The sequence below is a fragment of the Capsicum annuum genome, unplaced genomic scaffold (genome assembly GCF_002878395.1).
Source record: "Capsicum annuum cultivar UCD-10X-F1 unplaced genomic scaffold, UCD10Xv1.1 ctg995, whole genome shotgun sequence".
NCBI classification, from domain to species: Eukaryota; Viridiplantae; Streptophyta; class Magnoliopsida; order Solanales; family Solanaceae; genus Capsicum; species Capsicum annuum.
Window position 1 is genome coordinate 2,524,776 of NW_025896043.1, and position 18,087 is coordinate 2,542,862.

Consider the following 18,087-nt stretch of genomic DNA (forward strand, 5'->3'; position numbering starts at 1 on the left):
GGGTATATTTGTTTTTGATAGTGACCTTATTTAGCTAACGGTAGTCTATACACATCTAGAGGGCAAGAGTACAGGTGCGCCCCAGGAAGAAATATTAGAATTAATAAAGTCTTTTTCAACAAGATTTGTTAACTATTTTTTCAACTCCTTCAATTCTAAAGGAGCCATTCTATAGGTTAAAATAGATATGGAACGGGTATCTGGCCATAAATCAATACCAAAATCTATCTCCCTATCAGGTGTTATTCTTGGGAGATCATCGAGAAAGACTTCTGGAAATTCATTAACCACAGGGACAAACTAAATAGATGGACTTTCGGTATTTGAATCTTTAACTCAAACAATATAATATAAATAACCTTTGGAAATGAGTTTACGGGTTATGAGGTAAGATATAAATTTCCCTCTAGGTGTTTATGAATGCATCTCCCATTCTATCACTGGTCAATTCAAAAAAGAGAAGGTAACCTTTCGAGTTCTATAGTCTAGTATGGTATAACACGAATGGAGCCAGTCCATTCCTAACATGGCATCAAAGTACACCATATCAAGGTCTATGATATCTTCCACTGTATCACGACTACAGATAGACACAACACAATTTTTATATATCCTCCTAGCCACAATAAAATCACCTACAAGAATGGAAACAGAGAAAGGTTTCTCTATAACTTTGGGCTCAAACCCAAAATCGACTGCCACATATGGGGTCACATAAGACAAAGCAAACCTTGGGTCAAGTAATAATACATTTTACAGGAGAAGATTTGTAACATTCCTGTGAGGACTCTTCCCTCTGGTAATTTGACAAGGAATATAACCGATTATGACCGCTCCAGCTAGCTGAAGTAGTGCCTTTTGAAGGTGGTGGTGGCACTGAGCAATTAGCTTGCGACTTTTCTCCCCCGACACTACCTCTTACTGTCGATAAATCCTTATAGATATGACCTGGATGGCCACAAGAATAACATAATATTGTGCCAAACTGCCACACTTGTTACATCATAGGTTTGACCTATCAGGTTACGCCACACTCCCTTGTGACTGTGTATCCTGTACTTTCGGCCCATGGCTAGACTGGAAATTCTAAAAGTGCCAATAAACTGGAGGTCTGGGCATGGAGGCATTGGCTATAGGCTGAGTATTGCTCCAGAACTTTTTCATCGGCCACTTGTTACCTAAATTACCGTCTTGGTGCTGACTGTAGTACTAGTCAGCTGGTCTGGCCCTTTTGGCCTGTCTATCGTTCTCCCTTCATTCAAAGACCCTTTTTCTAATCCTCCACCTGCTTCATGTGGATGGACAATCTGGAGAAGTCCATATCTCTATTCAACATTGCTTTTTTGCACTCCAACACCAAGTCATCCGAAAGACCGAATTCAAACTTCCTCATACGAGATTTCATGTTCCCCTCCAATACTGAAGCATAATGGGATAGCTTATTAAATTTTAGGGTGTACTCTTTGACACCCGTCTTTTCCTGTTTCAAATTCATGAACTTTTCAGCCTTGGTCTCTCTTAACTCTTGGGGAAAGAATCGGTCCAGGAAAGCTTCCACAAGTTCGCCCCACACAAAAGGCTCAACATCTTGTCCTCTCAAGTCTTCTCACTCATTGTACTACTGATTTACTACCTATTTAAGTTGATAAGCTGCTAGTTCAACCCCATCCACTTCACGCACATAAATCACTCAAAAAATCTTCTCTATCTCATCTACAAACTCTTGTGGGTCCTTCTCCACCTTTGTTCCCATAAATTTAGGTAGGTTCAACCTCTTAAACTGTAATAACCCAAAATCACCTCCCGGGATATCACAAGGGGCTTAAGGCTACAAGTAGTCCCAAGCTAACCCTTTTAGCCTATGTCTACTAATAACACTCATTTCAAGATGAAATAATTCAAACACTAGCATAGTCATATCATATGAAGTGAGATACAGAGAAAATACTCGATCCAAACGACCACAATACTGGAATTCTCAACACAATCACAATCTGATAAATTGTCTGACAAAGCCTCTACTAATCCATGAACTAGAGATCTGTTGGGACAGGTCCCAAACTAACTCGAAATGAATTGAAAGTAATAACATAGTCTCTTAAATTCGGAAATGTCTGAAGATAGGTCCTCGAACCATTAGGAATCACCACTGTAGAAATGTAGACAGAGGTACTCGAAAGTCACTGACGAGGCTGGGACTAAGCACTTGAACCTACATTATAATACAATGTAACACATAGAAATTTATGTGGATCAACACTTGGGAATGTACTGAGTATGTAGGGGTGCATGCATTTATATAAAACAACATCAATACTTTTTAATCAAATCATGCATACAATAAGTAATGAATCATATGGCTCGAATAAGTATAAAACGTAAAGCTCATTAATCATGTAGAATGAAGCATGTAACACAAATCTCATGAGTCATCATAGTTTAACTTTGAAATCGGTAATCTTCTCTTATTCTCATTACCCATAGGCTAAAGGAAGCTTTAAACAATACTTTCAACTCATTCATATGTCTCAGGGAGAGTAAAACTTCTTTAATGCTCAAGAACTCAACTCTATTTAACTCAAGCACTTGGAATTTGGAATCATATAACTTTGAAACATATTTAAAGGCATTTCATTCACATTAGGAAAATATCTCATTTTAAGCTTTAGGAAAAAATACCTATATCAAGGGAAAATACTCTAGTCTTAAGGATCAAATCTGTAATTTTACTATTAGTAAAATGACTTGTATCAAGGGAGGTTCTCTTAACTAACATAAACCATGGGAGCTACATGGATTCCAACGTTTTGTCCTTCTAAGAAAGAGACCCCACGTTGGGGAGGAGCATCATACTCTTTCCAGGGAGTATAAACTCAATTCAGTAATCACTTATCTCAGCCTCGGGCCTAATATCTCGGCCTTACTTACAAAATATCAAACCTACGGTGGCACGTAGTTCTGGGGAATGAAACTGTAGTACTTACCAAACTCGATCTTTAGTTTATCTCGCTCATCTCATGGAAATCCACTTTAAGATAATCTCATGGTTCATCAAGAACCCAATAATCAAATATGTAATCTCATGTAGAGAAGTGGATTTCAAAACTCCATGACCATTAGGTCAAAACATTTCTCAATAATCTCAGAATACTCAAATCATGGGTGCTTATAGCATAAGAGTTCATAAAATTGCAAATCTCAACTAGGGCTCAATAACCCATATTTAAATCTCAAGTTAAAACTCATCAAAAGCATAATAGGTAGCATATAGATTTATAACTCAAGTAGAAATCTGGAAATTTAAGTAATTTGTCTAAGAATCTCAACATACTCATATACTTCAATATCTCAAACATTTCAACTATTAATTTCTCAAAGATTAAAATCATAGGGTATAGACCCAGCTGCAATTTCTCAAGAAAACATGTGAAATCATGATATTAGACTCTCAATTAATGGGAAACATCAAAAGGTTGCAATCAATAATAATGGGTGAAAAACCCTTATTCAAATTCATTTAAAATCTCATAGATTGAAGAAAATCATAGTTTAAATAAGCCTTTGGGCACAAGGATGAAAGGATTACCCTTGTTCAAAACCCCACATACCTTAGATTATGAAATTGGATGAACGAGCTTACTCTAAACTCTTCTTCTTACTCTTGAGAGAGAGTTCTTGCAACCTTTGAACTTGGAGAACTCAAATCTCAACTCAATTTGTATAATCCATGGTGAGTTCTTGGATTTCTTGGAGAAGGGTTTTAGATTTGATCTTAAGGGAGAAACCCTAGATCTCATGTGTTTTGGATGATGAACCAAGCCATTTGCTTCACTTGGAATATATTTAGTTGATAAAAGAGTGGAAAAACCAAAAAGCCCCTTGTTAAAATGAGTTAAAATCACTGAACGGGGGCTACGATGGTCAAAGCGACGGTCCATCGAAGGACTGATGGCCTGTCGGAACGTCTGTCGTACGTTGGCCAGAAAATGAACACACTCCCTTGATACGATGGTCTCAGCAATGGTCCGTCAGATCATCCATCACATGTTGGCCAGGATGAGGCCACACTACCTGAGTGTGACGGTCCATCACAGCCTTGACGGTCCATCATTTTGGCCGTCGCACTTGGGCCAGAAAAGGGAGTTACTGCCTTGGTTACGATGGACGAGCGACTGTCCATCGCAGATTCGACAGTCCTATGGATCATCCGTCACACTTGGGCGGTTCCGGTAACTCTCAGTAAAACGACCACAACTTCTCACCCCGATGTCGTATTTGGACGAAATTGGTATCGTTGGAAAGATAATTCAATTATCTACATGACAAAAAGTCAAATTTAATAAAACTCTATATAGTTTAAACAAAAATCACTTGGGAATTCTCTTCTCAATTTTTTAGGGCCGAAATTACACTTTCCTTGACACGCTCTAAGGCTTAGACTACGAGGGAACTTTGCGGGGTCTTACAATATGTCCTACTTGGAAACATTTATCCTAGAATGTCGATAGTTAGACTAGGAACACAGGAAAACATAGTACATCTAGCTGAAGTAGATTAGTAAATGGCTCAGAATGTCTCTAAACTCTTGAATACCTTAGAAATTGCAAGAACTCACGCAAGAATAGATACATATAGCTGAACTTTAGATTAGAAGGGCTGAATTAAGGAAGAACAATACCTTCAGATTGATTTGAACTCGCAAAAAAGAGGTGCGGTTACTTGGCTCGCATGTATGCTTCTTTATCCTAATTAGCGCCCTCAACCGTCTGGTTCCACCATAAAACTTTGACTAAAGAAACGTCTTTTTTCCTCAGTCTATGGATCTGAAAATCTAGGATCTCAACAGGAATCTCATCGAATGAAAGACTGTTCTAAATATCAGCACTATCTGAGGGATCTACTACAAAAGAATCACCAATATGTTTTTTAAGCATAGAGAAACAAAAAACAGGATGAACGGATGACAACTCTGCAGGAAACTTAACCTCTAGGCTACTTTCCCAACACGGCTCAAAACTCTAGACGGGCCAATATAACGGGGAATAAGCTTTCCCTTTTTACCAAACCTCTTCACCCCTTTCATGGGTAAACTCTTCAAGTATACCAAATCACCCACCTCAAACTCAAGTTCTCTTCTCTTCACATTGTCATAAGACTTTTGACGACTATGATCTGTCTTCAACCTTTCTCTAATCAACTTAAATTTCTTCATAGCTTCAAACATGCATCAGGACCAATCACAATAGCTTCTCAGACTTCAAACCAACCTACGCGTGATCTACATCATCTACTATACAAGGCCTCAAATAGTTCCATCCCGATACTAGCATGATAACTATTGTTATAGGAAAAATTCAATCAATGGCAAATACTTATCTCAACTACCTTTGAAATCAAGAACACTCGCCTTAAACATGTCTTCAAGGGTTTGAATGGTCTTCTCAGCCTAACCATCTGTCTGCGCATGAAAAGTGGAACTCAAAAGAACTTGGGTACCAAGACCCTGCTGAAATGCCCTCCAAAACTGAGAAGTAAATTGAGTGCCCCTATCTGAAATGATGGGCAAGGGAACTCCATACAGCTTGACTAACTCCCGGATATACAATCAAGCATAATCCTCAGCTGTATAAGATGTGTGCACGGGTAAGAAATGTGCGGACTTAGTCAGCCTATCCACAGCAACCCATATAGAATCCCGATGATGACGCGAAAGAGGTAACCCGATCACGAAGTCCCTATTCACCACCTCCAACTTCGAAGAAGGTATACAAAACTCTTGAATCAGACTACCAGGCCTTTAGTGCTCTACCATAACCTGTTGGCACGTTTTACACTTTCCTACAAACCCAGCTATATCCTTCTTCATACCATTCCACCAATAGATTTCCCGCAAGTTGTGGTACATCTTGGTAGTACCGAATGAATGAAATATCGCACGCCATGCACTTCAACCATAATCCTCTGCCTGATATCATCAACACATGAAACACACAATCTACCCTACAATCTCAACACGTCATCTCTCCCTTGGGAGAAAACCTCTACCTTTTTGTCCTTAATTGACTCCTTAAGTCTGACCAAACTAGGATCTCTATCTTGCTTCTCCTTCACTTCCAAAACTAAAGAAGATTCAGAACTACTCTATACCAAAGTACTTCCCTCAGCTAAATCAAGCAACCTCACACCCAATCTAGCCAAAAAACACACATCACGAGCTAACTCTTTCTTACCTTTCTCTACATGGGCAACACTACACATAGATAATCTGCTAAGGGCATTCTCCACTACATTGGCCTTGCCCGATTGATACAAAACACTTATATCATAGTTTTTTAATAACTCTAACCACCTTCTCTGCCAAATATTCAACTCTCTCTAAGTAAACACATACTGCAGTCTTTTATGATTAAGAAACACATCAACATAAACACCATAAAGATAGTGTCTCTATATTTTCAAAATGAAGACCACAATGGCTAACTCAAGATCATGGGTTGGATAATTCTTCTTATGCGGCTTCAATTATCTAGAGGCATAGGCTATAACCTTACCTCTTTGCATCAACACACAACTCAAACCAATTCTAGAGGCATCACAATACACCACAAAACCATCTATACTATCACGCAAAGTCAACACAGAGGCCGAAGTAAGTCGAGTCTTCAATTCCTAAAAACTCTTCTTATAGGAATCTGACCACTGGAACTTAACTTTCTTTTGGTTCTACCAGGTCATAGGAGACGCAATAGAAAAGAAACCTTCTACAAAATGGCGGTAGTAGCCCACTAGACCCAAGAAACTTCTAATGTCAGATGGAGATATAGGTTTAGGAAAATTTCTTATAGCTTCTATCTTTTGGGGGTCAACTCTAATACCTTTGGCTGAAATAATATGACCCAGAAAGGCTACAACCCTTAGTCAAAATTTACACTTACTGAATTTGGTGAACAACTGGTGATCTCTAAGAGTTTGCAAGACAACTCTAAGGTGATTCGCACAGTCATTCTCATTATGGGAGTATACAAGGATGTCATCTATGAAGACAATGATAAAAATATCAAAATATGGCTTGAACACTCGATTCATAAGGTCCATGAAGGCGACTGGGGCATTGGTTAGCCCAAAGGACATGACTAGAAACTCATAGTGACCATAGCGACTTTAAAAGGCTGTCTTTGGAATATCACATTCCCTCACTTTAAGTTGATGATAGCCGGATCTACGGTCTATCTTGCAAAAGTAACTTGCACCTTGTAACTGATCAAACAGGTCATCAATTATCAAAAGAGGATACTTATTTTGTACTGTGACCTTGTTAAGCGGAAGATAGTCAATGCACATACGCAAAGAACCATCTTTCTTTTGCATGAATAAGACAGGCGCGCCCCAAGGAGAAATACTAGGCCTTATGAAACCTTTGTCTAAAAGATCTTTGAGTTGCTCTTTCAACTCTTTAAGCTCAGCATGTGCCATATGGTATGGCGGAATAGAAATACGATGAGTATCGGAAAGAAGGTTAATCTCGAATTCTATCTCTTGATCGAGAGGTACCCATGGGAGACCTTCCAAAAAAACATCTGGAAACTCATTAACAAGATTGGCTGACCGAATAGTTGGAGCATCGGACTTAGTGTCTTTGATTCTAACTAAGTGATAGATGGAACCTTTAGATATTAGCTTTCTGACTTTGAAATAGGATATAAAATGACTCTTGGGAGATACCGAACTCTCGAACCACTCAAAAGATGGTTCATCAGGAAACTAAAACTTGACCACAAGGGTACGATAGTCTATAGATGCATAATAAGAATGAACCCAATCCATACCCAGAATAAGGTCAAAATCCACCATGTCTAACTCTATCAAATCAACAAGTATGACTCTATGAAGAATAGTAATAGGACAATCTCTCTACACTTGTTTAGCAATAACTGACTCCCCGACGGGTGTAGAAACTAAGAAAGGCTCAGGAATCTTTTTGAGACCCATTTTGGAATTCATAGCTAAAAGTAGGGTCACATAAATGAGACTTGACCTGGGGTCCAACAACATATAGACATCAAATAAAAATAAATGGAGCATACCGATAATAATATCAAGAGATTTCTACTACTCTTGAGGGGATGGTAAGGCATAAAATCTATTCTGACGCTAACTGCCAGCAGTGCTAGATGAAGCGCCCTGAGAAGGGGCAAGACGGGGTACAGAAGCTGGTGCACTAGTAGCCTATTCTTGAGGTTGGGAATCTTTGTTCCCCTGTCTAGCATAAGGACAGTCTCTAAGTCTGTGGCCCTTCTTTCCATAACCAAAACAACCCCTCAGATCTTCAAAACACTCCCCGAGATGACTCCTACCATACTTAGCACTGGGAGTATAGCGGGGCCTATTACCAACACTATTTTGTGACCTAGGCTGGCTAAACTCTTGCTGCTCAGATCCATCTCTCTTGTTACCCCTCACTCGATCTCTCTCCCTAATCTTATCCGCCTGTATCTTTTGGGCATGCATTATCAACCTCGCCAGATCCATATCCCTATGCAATATCACAGTCCTACACTCCTTTAGTACCAACCCAGAAACACCGATAATGAACTTGCTCATACTAGCTTGGTGTCAAAAATCAAATGAAGAGCGTACTTAGCCAACTAGTTGAACTTCAAGCAGTACTCCTTAACAGTCATAGAGCCCGGCCTCAATTTTATAAACTCTTCAATCTTGACTCCCTCATCTCAAGTGGAAAGAAATTGTCCAAGAATATATCTTGGAACACCTACCAAGTCATATGATCAGTATCCTCACCTCAACCCTTCCTTCATGATACAACCCAGTCCATATGCTATGTCCTTTAACCTGTAAGATGCCAACTCAATATTTTCTTCCTCAGAAATATGCATCACCTACATGATCTTTCTCATTTCTTCCAAGTATAACTATGGGTCCTCACCTTTCTTGGACCCATAAACCTCTGGCGGATTCATTCGCATGAAATCATATAGCTTAGCCACGGCTACATTACCTCCCTACTAATTAGCAACTGTAGCCTAGTTATTGGACCGAACATTAGCGGTGACTACTTGGGCTAACGCCTGAAAGGCCGCTCGAAACTAGGCATGAGACACAATATCATTCAAAGAATCAATAGGTGGGGGTTGCTCATTATCATTCCTGGGGGCATTTGTTCTTATAAGAGGCATTTTCTGAAATAGAAGAGTACGAATTATTAGATGAGAGGGATATTTATAGGCACGATAGAATCCAAAAGAAATAAGTAACTTTTTCCTAAAATGTCTTTTAGCTTCTTGCTCATAGATGTGGCGCGCTACACATCGATGATCAGGACTTTATTCAACACGGTTTGTCAGAATCCCTAGGATTCCTTTAAAACCTTAGGCTTTGATACCAATTTTTTAAGGACCCGAAATCACCTCCCGGGACTTCACACGGTGCTTAAGGCTACAAGTAGCCCCAAGCTAACCCTTTGAGCCTATTTCTACTAATAACACTTATTTCAAGATAAAATAATTCAAACACTAGCATAGTCATATCATATGAAAGGAAATACGGAGAAAATACTCGGTCCAAATGACTAAGAAATACTGGAAACCTCAACATAACCATAATTTGATAACTAGTCTGACAAAGCCTCTACTAATCCATGAACTAGAGAGCCATTGGGATAAGTCCCCAGCTGACTCGAAACTAACTAAAAGTAAAAACATGGTCTCTCAAATGTAAAAATGTCTGAAGATAGGTCCTCGAACCATGAGGACTCACCACTGTAGGAATATAGATAGAGGTACTCGAAAGTCACTGATGAGGCTGGGACTGAGCACCTGAACCTACATTATAAGACAATATAGCACATAGAAGTATATGTGGATCAACACTTGGGAATGTACTGAGTATGTGGGGGTGTATGCATTTATATAGAACAACATCAATACTCGTTAATCAAATCATGCATGTAATAAGTAATGACTCACATGGCTTGAATAAGTATAAAATACAAAGCTTATGAATCATGTAAAATGGAACATCTAACGTAATCTTGTGAGTCATTATACTGTCAACTTTGAAATTTGTACTCTTCTCTTATTCTCATTACTCAAGGCTAAAGAAAACTTTAAGCAATACTTTCAACTCATGCATATGTCGTATGGAGAGTAAAACTTCTTCAATGCTCACGAACTCATAACTCTATTAAACTCAAATACTTGGAATTTGAAATCATATAAATTTGGAACATACTTGAAGGCATTTGATACACGTTAGGAAAATATCTCATTTCATGCTTTAGGGAAAAATACTCATATAAAGGGAAAGTATTTTAGTTCTAAAGGAAAATATCTTATCTCAATGGAAAATACTTTAGTTTAGGGAGGTAACTGATCTCGAAGTTTAAATGTCAAGGGAGGTTCTCTTAACTGCTATAAACCATGCGAGCTACATGGAGTCCAACATTTCGTCCTCCTAAGAAAGAGACCTCGCATTAGGGAGAGGCGTCATACTCTTGCCAGGGAGTATAACCTAGGTCCAGTGATCACTAAATAAAATTGGCCTCAGGACCAATATCAACTCGGTCTTTGGCCCAATAACAATCATAAACTCGGCCTCAGGCCTAACCTATGGTTACACGTAGTTTTGGGGTAAGAAACCATAGTAACTTATCCGCTCGGTGCTAAATACTACTCCGTTTATTTATCTCACTCATCTCATGAAAATCCACTTTAGAATAATCTCACGCTTCAATAAGAACCCAATAATCAAATCTGTAATCTCATGTAGTAGAGTAGATTTCAAAACTCAATGACCATTAGGTCAAAAAAATTCTCAATAATCTAAGAATACTCAAATCATGGGTGCTTATAGCACAATAGTTCATAAAATCTCAAGTATCAAGTAGGGTTAGTAACCCATAGTTCAATCCTAAGTTAAAACTCATCAAAAGCATAATAGATAGCATATAGATTCATAACTCATATAAAAATCTAGAAATTTCAGCAATTTATCTCAAAATCTCAAAATACTCATATATTTCAATGTTTCAAACATTTCAACTATCAACTTCTCAAGGATTAAAATCATGGGGTATAGACCTAGCTGCAATTTCTCAAGAAAATATGTAAAAATTGTGCCACTAGACTCTCAATTCAAGGGAAACATCAAAAGCTTGCAACCAATATTAATGGGTGAAAAACTACAATTCAATTTCATGTAAAATCTTATAAATTGCACAGAATTGTAGTTTAAATAAGGTTTTGGGTGCAATGGTGAAAGGATTACCCTTGTTCAAAACCCCACATACCTTGAATTAGAAGCTTTGGATGAACTCTCGATTTTGGAACTCTATTCGTACTCTTGAATGAGGGTTCTTGAATCCCTTGACTTGGAAACATTGAATCTTGACTCAATTTAGAAAATTAAAAGTGGATTCTTGACATTCTTGAAAGAGGTTTTGGATACTTAGGGTTTTTGTTGAGAGAAAAATTGAGAGAGACTTCATAGAATGCTTGTAAATGACCTTGATTTGGTGTTTGCACAATTTAATAGGCTTGGAAAAAGTCCAAAATGACCTTTTTAACTTCTGTACGAAGCTAAAAAAATTAAACTGGGAACCCGATTTCATAGGTCACCGCGACGTGCCATTATCGCGGTGGGTCACTGGAAATTGACAAATGGGAAATTGGTAGTCACCGCGATACGGAGCCATCATGTTATCCCACTAGTGGAAACTTGGAACTTCAACGCTATGCGTCACAATCATACTAGGACATTGGATATTAACTACTGGGAAATTAGGGTCCTCTGTAACGCGCCACTATTGCAGAGTTCCACTGGAAATTGATAATTGTCAAATAGGTCCTCTCCGCGATGTGCCGAGCACCAAAATGATGTTTTACGACTAGGACTTAAATTAGCCATAACTTCTTACCCGGGTATCAAATTTGGGTGAATCATATATCAACGAAAAGTTTATCGAATTTTCCATGTGATAAAAGTCAAAATTGGGAAAATTCTATATGGTTAATATGATACTCACTTAGGAAGTCACTTTTCAATCTTTAGGGCCAGAATCACGCCTCACTTGACACGCCCTAAGGTTCATTCTATGAGAGAATTTTGCGGGGTCTTACATACTTCCTTAGTTTTATTATGTTAGACTCTTGGATATGAATATGATAGTTGTTCCTTATTATCTCATTGACTAGTCATATGATTTCTGAACTCTTGGGTGTAGTTTTCATTCTGATTCTATGATGTATATATATGCTTTATCTTTGGAGCTCAGTTGGCAGTAGCCTACTGAGTACCATTCGTTTGATACTCATTCTACAGGTTTGCATCCTAAAGATCATAGTACCGGTTATCGCCGTTGATGTGTGCATCATGCGGAGCAGGCCTGGTTCAGAGACTTAGAGTGAGCTCCTGACGTTCGAAGCCTTACTTATCTCTCTCTTATGTATTAGAGTAGTCTCTAAGTTGTATTCAGAGATAAGTTATATAAGTTATATCAGCGTATTTCTCTTGATATTTTACTTTTATACTTTTTTCTATTTGAATCTCTTGTATTAATACCACCAGGTTTTGGGATTCTTCTATGTATTGATCTTTATTTCATATATTCTGCATTCTTTTTCTTATATTATTGAGTAGCCCATTACTAGCCGTTCTGGACTACGAGTTGGCTTGCCTACTAGTAGGTTATGGTAGGCACCATCATGACCCGAGGAAATCGGGTCATGACAATGAGTACCGAATGTGGTAACTGATTCTCTTGGATTGAAACAGTGCTCGAGGAACTGGCTGCTTTAGTAATTCTCAAAGCCGACTTCGAACCTGCTCTCATCTTGCTTTTTTTTTTTTTTCATTTTCAGAGATAGTCATATACATCAGATTCTATTATGTATTAGATGTTCTTACGCTAAGACTCTAGATTTTTAAGACATATGAGATTTCTTTCACATAACCATTTTAACTATATTTCTTATTGGCTTGACTTCTTGCTAGAAGTCTCTCATTGGTGATTGTTATTGTCAATTTCGTATTTCCTTTATCAGTTTGAGTGATTGGCTTAATTATTAAAATTGGGCTACGATAAGATCATCATGTATCATTTTTAGGTCGTGGCATATAAGAACGATAATTAGTCAAAAAGAACAGTCACAAATAAATACACCATGTAAAAAAATGTTGTTATCATTCTGTGTCTTCTCAAATCTATTTATTACTTGTGATGAAATGATAATGCTTGTTCGACATGCACCCTTTAAAACATTGGGCATAGATGGTATGACACCTCTTCTTTCAAAAATATTGAATACACTTTCTAGCGATATTTGTGAAGCCGTGAAAAGTTTCTTTCGCTTGAGATATTTGCTATCTTCCTAGAACCTGACCCTTATAACGTCGATACCTTAATTAAATCATGTAGGTGTTCTAATACCAAAAAAATGTGTCAAATAAGTCAAAATAAACAATAACACATAAACACACAACATAATTAATCAAGCATAAGATAAAAAAATTGTTTCCTTACATATACGTAAAATTATAGTTTTATAAATTGATTGCAAAGTGGTTACGACTTTTTCCTGCTTTTGCTGAAAATACTCTAGTTATGCATTACATATAGGACTTAGCTTAACCCGTTGTCACATATAAATGGTTTCATATTTGAAACAGAAATGACATTTTTATAGAACATGAAAAGAAAAATATATTGAATTCAATTTTTGTCTTAGATATGAATTTAAGAAGCTAATTTATATCTTTTCTTCTCAAGTGTGTGTGTATATATATTTTTTTCAACACGACAACTCAATCTTTTGCCTCATTTATTCTTGCTAGATAGTATGACTTTTTGTTCTTGACTAGAAAGATTTTCATAAATGAATGAGACAATTTGGTCTAGCCATTTTATTTATAGAACTATTTTATTGACTATTGCTTATAGTGCCCAAATTTTGGATGAGATTCTAGTAAGTATAGCAGAACTACTTTATCCGATGAAAACACTTCATGGGATTTAGATGGGATGAACATTATAGCATAAACATACAAATAAGTATATAAAAGATTTTACGAAATTCAAAAGCTAAAAGACGGAGATTTGATCCTATAATTCAAAAAATTTATAGAACAGCCATCCATAAACATCATATTTGATGGTTATTTTACATAAATATTTTTCATAAACGTGTCTTTCTTGCAGACGAACGACAACAAGAACATTGACAAGACAATGGGTGACCATCCCTACCGAGTGAAGTACATGTGAGCTCGGTGAGCTCCACGGACGGTATTGTGTGAGTCTGCTCGTGCGAAGTGGATACTCTATGACTCATGGGATCCGGCGCAGAATTTGATCCCGAGAAAAAGATTTGCTTATGATCTATCATCTTCGGAGAAATTGCCGGAGGAGAAGGAATATGCAATTGTTTGCATAAGTACTGAATACATCTATTTCCAAGTGCAAAGTATTAATATTAACAATATTAACATATGGCTCATCATACAAATTAAATTGCAAAATAAAATACCTTCCTTCCTCCCAACAAACATTTAACAAATAAAAATTATAAAAGAGGGTGTGCTTTCGAACCTAAATAGTGTATAAATAGTATTATAGGCATTGAGCCTAATTCTTAAGTTTAACAAGACAATAAAGTAATTGTGGGCCGTGTCCAACTAATTATAAGGAAAAAGAATTCCTAGAAGGTTGTAAGTGATCCGAGTTTGTGAAATTAGATAAACCCTTACCCCCAACCACTCTATTTATTTTTGCATTGTCTAAGATTAAATAATTGTGCCCTTTATGGTATATGTGTCTGATATTCTCTCTATCGTTAGAACAAAAAGTTTCATTTCTCCCTTGATCCGTCATAGAGATCCAATGTGAAGGTAAGGCTAGATCATATCAAATTGTTGAGAGATCAAATTCAACCTTATTCCTCGAAGAATTTTGACACATAGAGCCCGACTATTCAACACAAAACCTTCATTAATGGTTGATAAGGCAACTACGAGACATTTTGCTAACGGGAATCTTAGAAACGGTCCATCAAAATTAGACAATTTGAGATAGCAAAGGGACAAATCTGAGACTTAAATAGGAAGAAAAATTCATACAAAAAAGATATATGTTGTGAAAATATACTATAAAAGGATTTGAAAGAATGATCGTACTCTTTTTGTTGGCGAATAAGCTTCATCATTCTGTCCATTAGGACAACTCTATCTGCCCTAGGGTCTTCTGTCTCCATCTCATTACTTGTAACACAAAAATTAACACCACACAAGTTATATTGTAAAAACATTATTTAATTATTCATAGACAAACAATAATCTGAAAACTCAGTTTAATTAATTTATTTTACTTAAATAATAGCTATAATTAAGTGATCAAAAGATTATAGTGGCTAGTCACCCAATTTGTCCATCTCCATATAGAAGATTAATTTTCAAATATCTAGTTATTACTATTGTACATGACTATCTTGCAAGATACTATTTTTACAGACTTCACTTATTATTTAAGCTCTCACGTATAACTGAAAAATACATGGTTTGTCATATAAGAAGTTGGTTGAACGATTTGCACTCCTCACTTCTCACTCAAAGGTTGTGAGTTTGAGTTAAGAGGCAAAAATGGTGTGTGAAGCTCCTAGGAGAGTTAAAAATATAGAGTTGTTTTAGAGGCATGCTTTTGCCAAAAAATATATTTAAATTGGTCACTAAAATTAAGGTACCTGCTTTAAAATTCCGAGTCAAATTTATAAGGTATTTAGGTATTTAACTTATTACAAATATATGTATGTGCATCTATTTATTAATATAAATTTTTTAAAAATTGACTCTTATGGATTATAACTAGTCTACTTTATTTTAAATAGATTCCATTTTATCATATAAAGAAATCTATTTATAACAGGAAAACAAATAAGGCCTATTTATACATAAAAATTAATCGGAAAAAAATGCTAAATGATAAGTATCAATTACCTCATATTGCTAGTATTTCCATCATACATTTTGATCGTTGCAGGAAGCTCCAACTCTTCTTCAGGTGTTATTAGCTAATGAAAATTTCAAATAAAATTTTGTTGCCTTAGAATTAATGAACCATGGAAAACCTAAACAACTATATAGCTTCATTTACAATGAAACTAAAAAATTGAAATCAACAATGATAAAATTTCTACTAAACATAATCCCTAAAATTGAATATAGATACTTCTTACCGTACACTCCAGAGTTATGCTACAGATTATATCAGTATGGTAACATTTATCGTTACCTAGTTATGCATTAAATTAATGCACTTTATTTTGATATGATAATGAGGTAAAAATACATGGGTAATTACTTGTTCTTCACAATATTTGCCCTTTTCGTTAGTCTCTTCCTCAACTCCAAAGTTTGAAAATCGCACCCAATTCCCTTTTTCTTCGACAACTTGGCAGTGGGGGCATATCATAATCCCCCTTGCATTGAACTCGGACCCAATACAGTCTACATAAAAGGAAATAAAGATTAAGTGTTCTATGCAATGATACTATAGAAATTCATAACTAGCAAATTTCATAGTTTTTTCAAAAAAAAATTGCCTAAATAAGGAGATTGGTTAGAAATTAATGTGTTAAACGAATGAAACTGATCTTATGAATGTCAAACATTTAGATGAGATGGTACAAAAAAATAAAAAAAAAATTCATGCATTATCCTTTATCTTTTCTTCCTGAGACGTCCAACTTCTTCATTTCACTTTTCTTAATAAACTTACTCAAAGATTTTATCTAAAGGATCAAAGAATAAAATCTAATTTACTACTTGATTTATATGAATAAGTTTTTCTTAGAAGAAATTAAGGGGTTGTTTGGCCGTAAAATGTTTTTACTATCTTCCAGAATTGAACTCCGTAAAATACGTTTAGCCATAAAATTCCAGAAAAGTATTTTCACATTTTTCAAAATTTTCAAAAATAAGAAAATAATTGTTTTCACTTTTCCACTCGAAGTAACTCATAAAAAATAAAAAATAACTCTACTTATTTCATGGCCAAACACAACTCAAATTTTCAAATATCAATTTTCAGTTGGAAAACAAAAATGGCTTTTTTCTATTTTTACAATGAAATATGGCCAAATGTGTACTAAAAATCTCATGATCCAAAATTATTCAAGAAAAAACCTAATGAATCGGATAAATAATTCTTATGTTGAGTAAAGAAAGATCTATTTAGCTGCTAGAAAAAATAAAATAAACACACATGAATGAATTTTAAGAAAGGTGCTTATTTTTCTTGTTATTGGAGATCTACAAATATTTAAGTATATGTTACCTGTGTGAAATAAGTGTTCACAGCTAAGTTTTGTGATAGATCTCCCAGCATTGTCAATTACCTTTTCCAAACATATTCTACACTTAGGGGCATCTTTTATACTATTTGGAAAAATATTATTGGCCATGAAAAGAATTGTAGAAAACACTTAGTGAAATAAAATAAGAATAAAAAAGACAAATGAAGAATGAGGTGAAGCAATCGGCAGTTTTAAACACTATTTATAGAAAAAATCTAAACACTAATAAAGTAAAACATTAAATTGTATGAAAATATTTGGTATGATCCTCCAAATATAGTTAAGAAATTAAAATCATTTTAAAAGATAAAGAAGACTATTTTAAGAATAAATTTAAAGTGAAAACCAAGGTACCATTAATATCAACAACATATATGGTAAAATTTTTGAACAAATGATTGTTAAAATTAATTGATCAACTAAAGTTGCAAATTTTTGTTAGAATTATTTGTTTTGATCATTGTTCGTGCTCACACGGTAAAATAGTACAAATAATAAAAAACTAATTCGGTCACATATGACGAGTTTTCTTTTCCACGGCTAACATTTTAAATTTTGCGGAAATATCAGTCATGATGTTATAGGAAGATAAGTTCAAATCATGATATAAGATTAAAAAATGTTAATAAATTCATAAAAGAACGATATACTGTTTGTGTGGTCGTAAAGGCTCTTTGTCGTGCGTATTAGTTGAACAATAATTATTTTAGTCTGGGACGAAAACAAT

At 35.8% G+C, this 18,087-nt stretch overlaps 1 protein-coding gene across 1 annotated transcript; it reads right to left on the minus strand.

Annotated features, from left to right (window-relative positions):
- Positions 1-14,103: 14,103 nt before the first annotated feature.
- On the minus strand, positions 14,104-17,515 carry LOC107872606. The gene is made up of 5 exons (XM_016719245.2): positions 17,342-17,515; positions 16,367-16,512; positions 16,003-16,076; positions 15,187-15,270; positions 14,104-14,460 (listed from the first exon to the last, which is right to left on the minus strand). Exons 1-5 carry the CDS (start codon positions 17,466-17,468, stop codon positions 14,190-14,192), a joined length of 702 nt encoding a protein of 233 aa, XP_016574731.2. The 5' UTR covers positions 17,469-17,515; the 3' UTR covers positions 14,104-14,189.
- Between the last annotated feature and the right edge of the window lie 572 nt (positions 17,516-18,087).

Excerpts from the sequence above, each read along its gene's own strand:
- LOC107872606 (XM_016719245.2), bottom strand. The coding sequence starts at position 17,468 with ATGGCCAATAATATTTTTCCAAATAGTATAAAAGATGCCCCTAAGTGT. Across the intron at positions 16,077-16,366 it reads GCAAATATTGTGAAGAACAA|CTAATAACACCTGAAGAAGA; the intron begins GTAATTACCCAT and ends AATTTTCATTAG. Across the intron at positions 15,271-16,002 it reads GGAAATACTAGCAATATGAG|TAATGAGATGGAGACAGAAG; the intron begins GTAATTGATACT and ends TTGTGTTACAAG.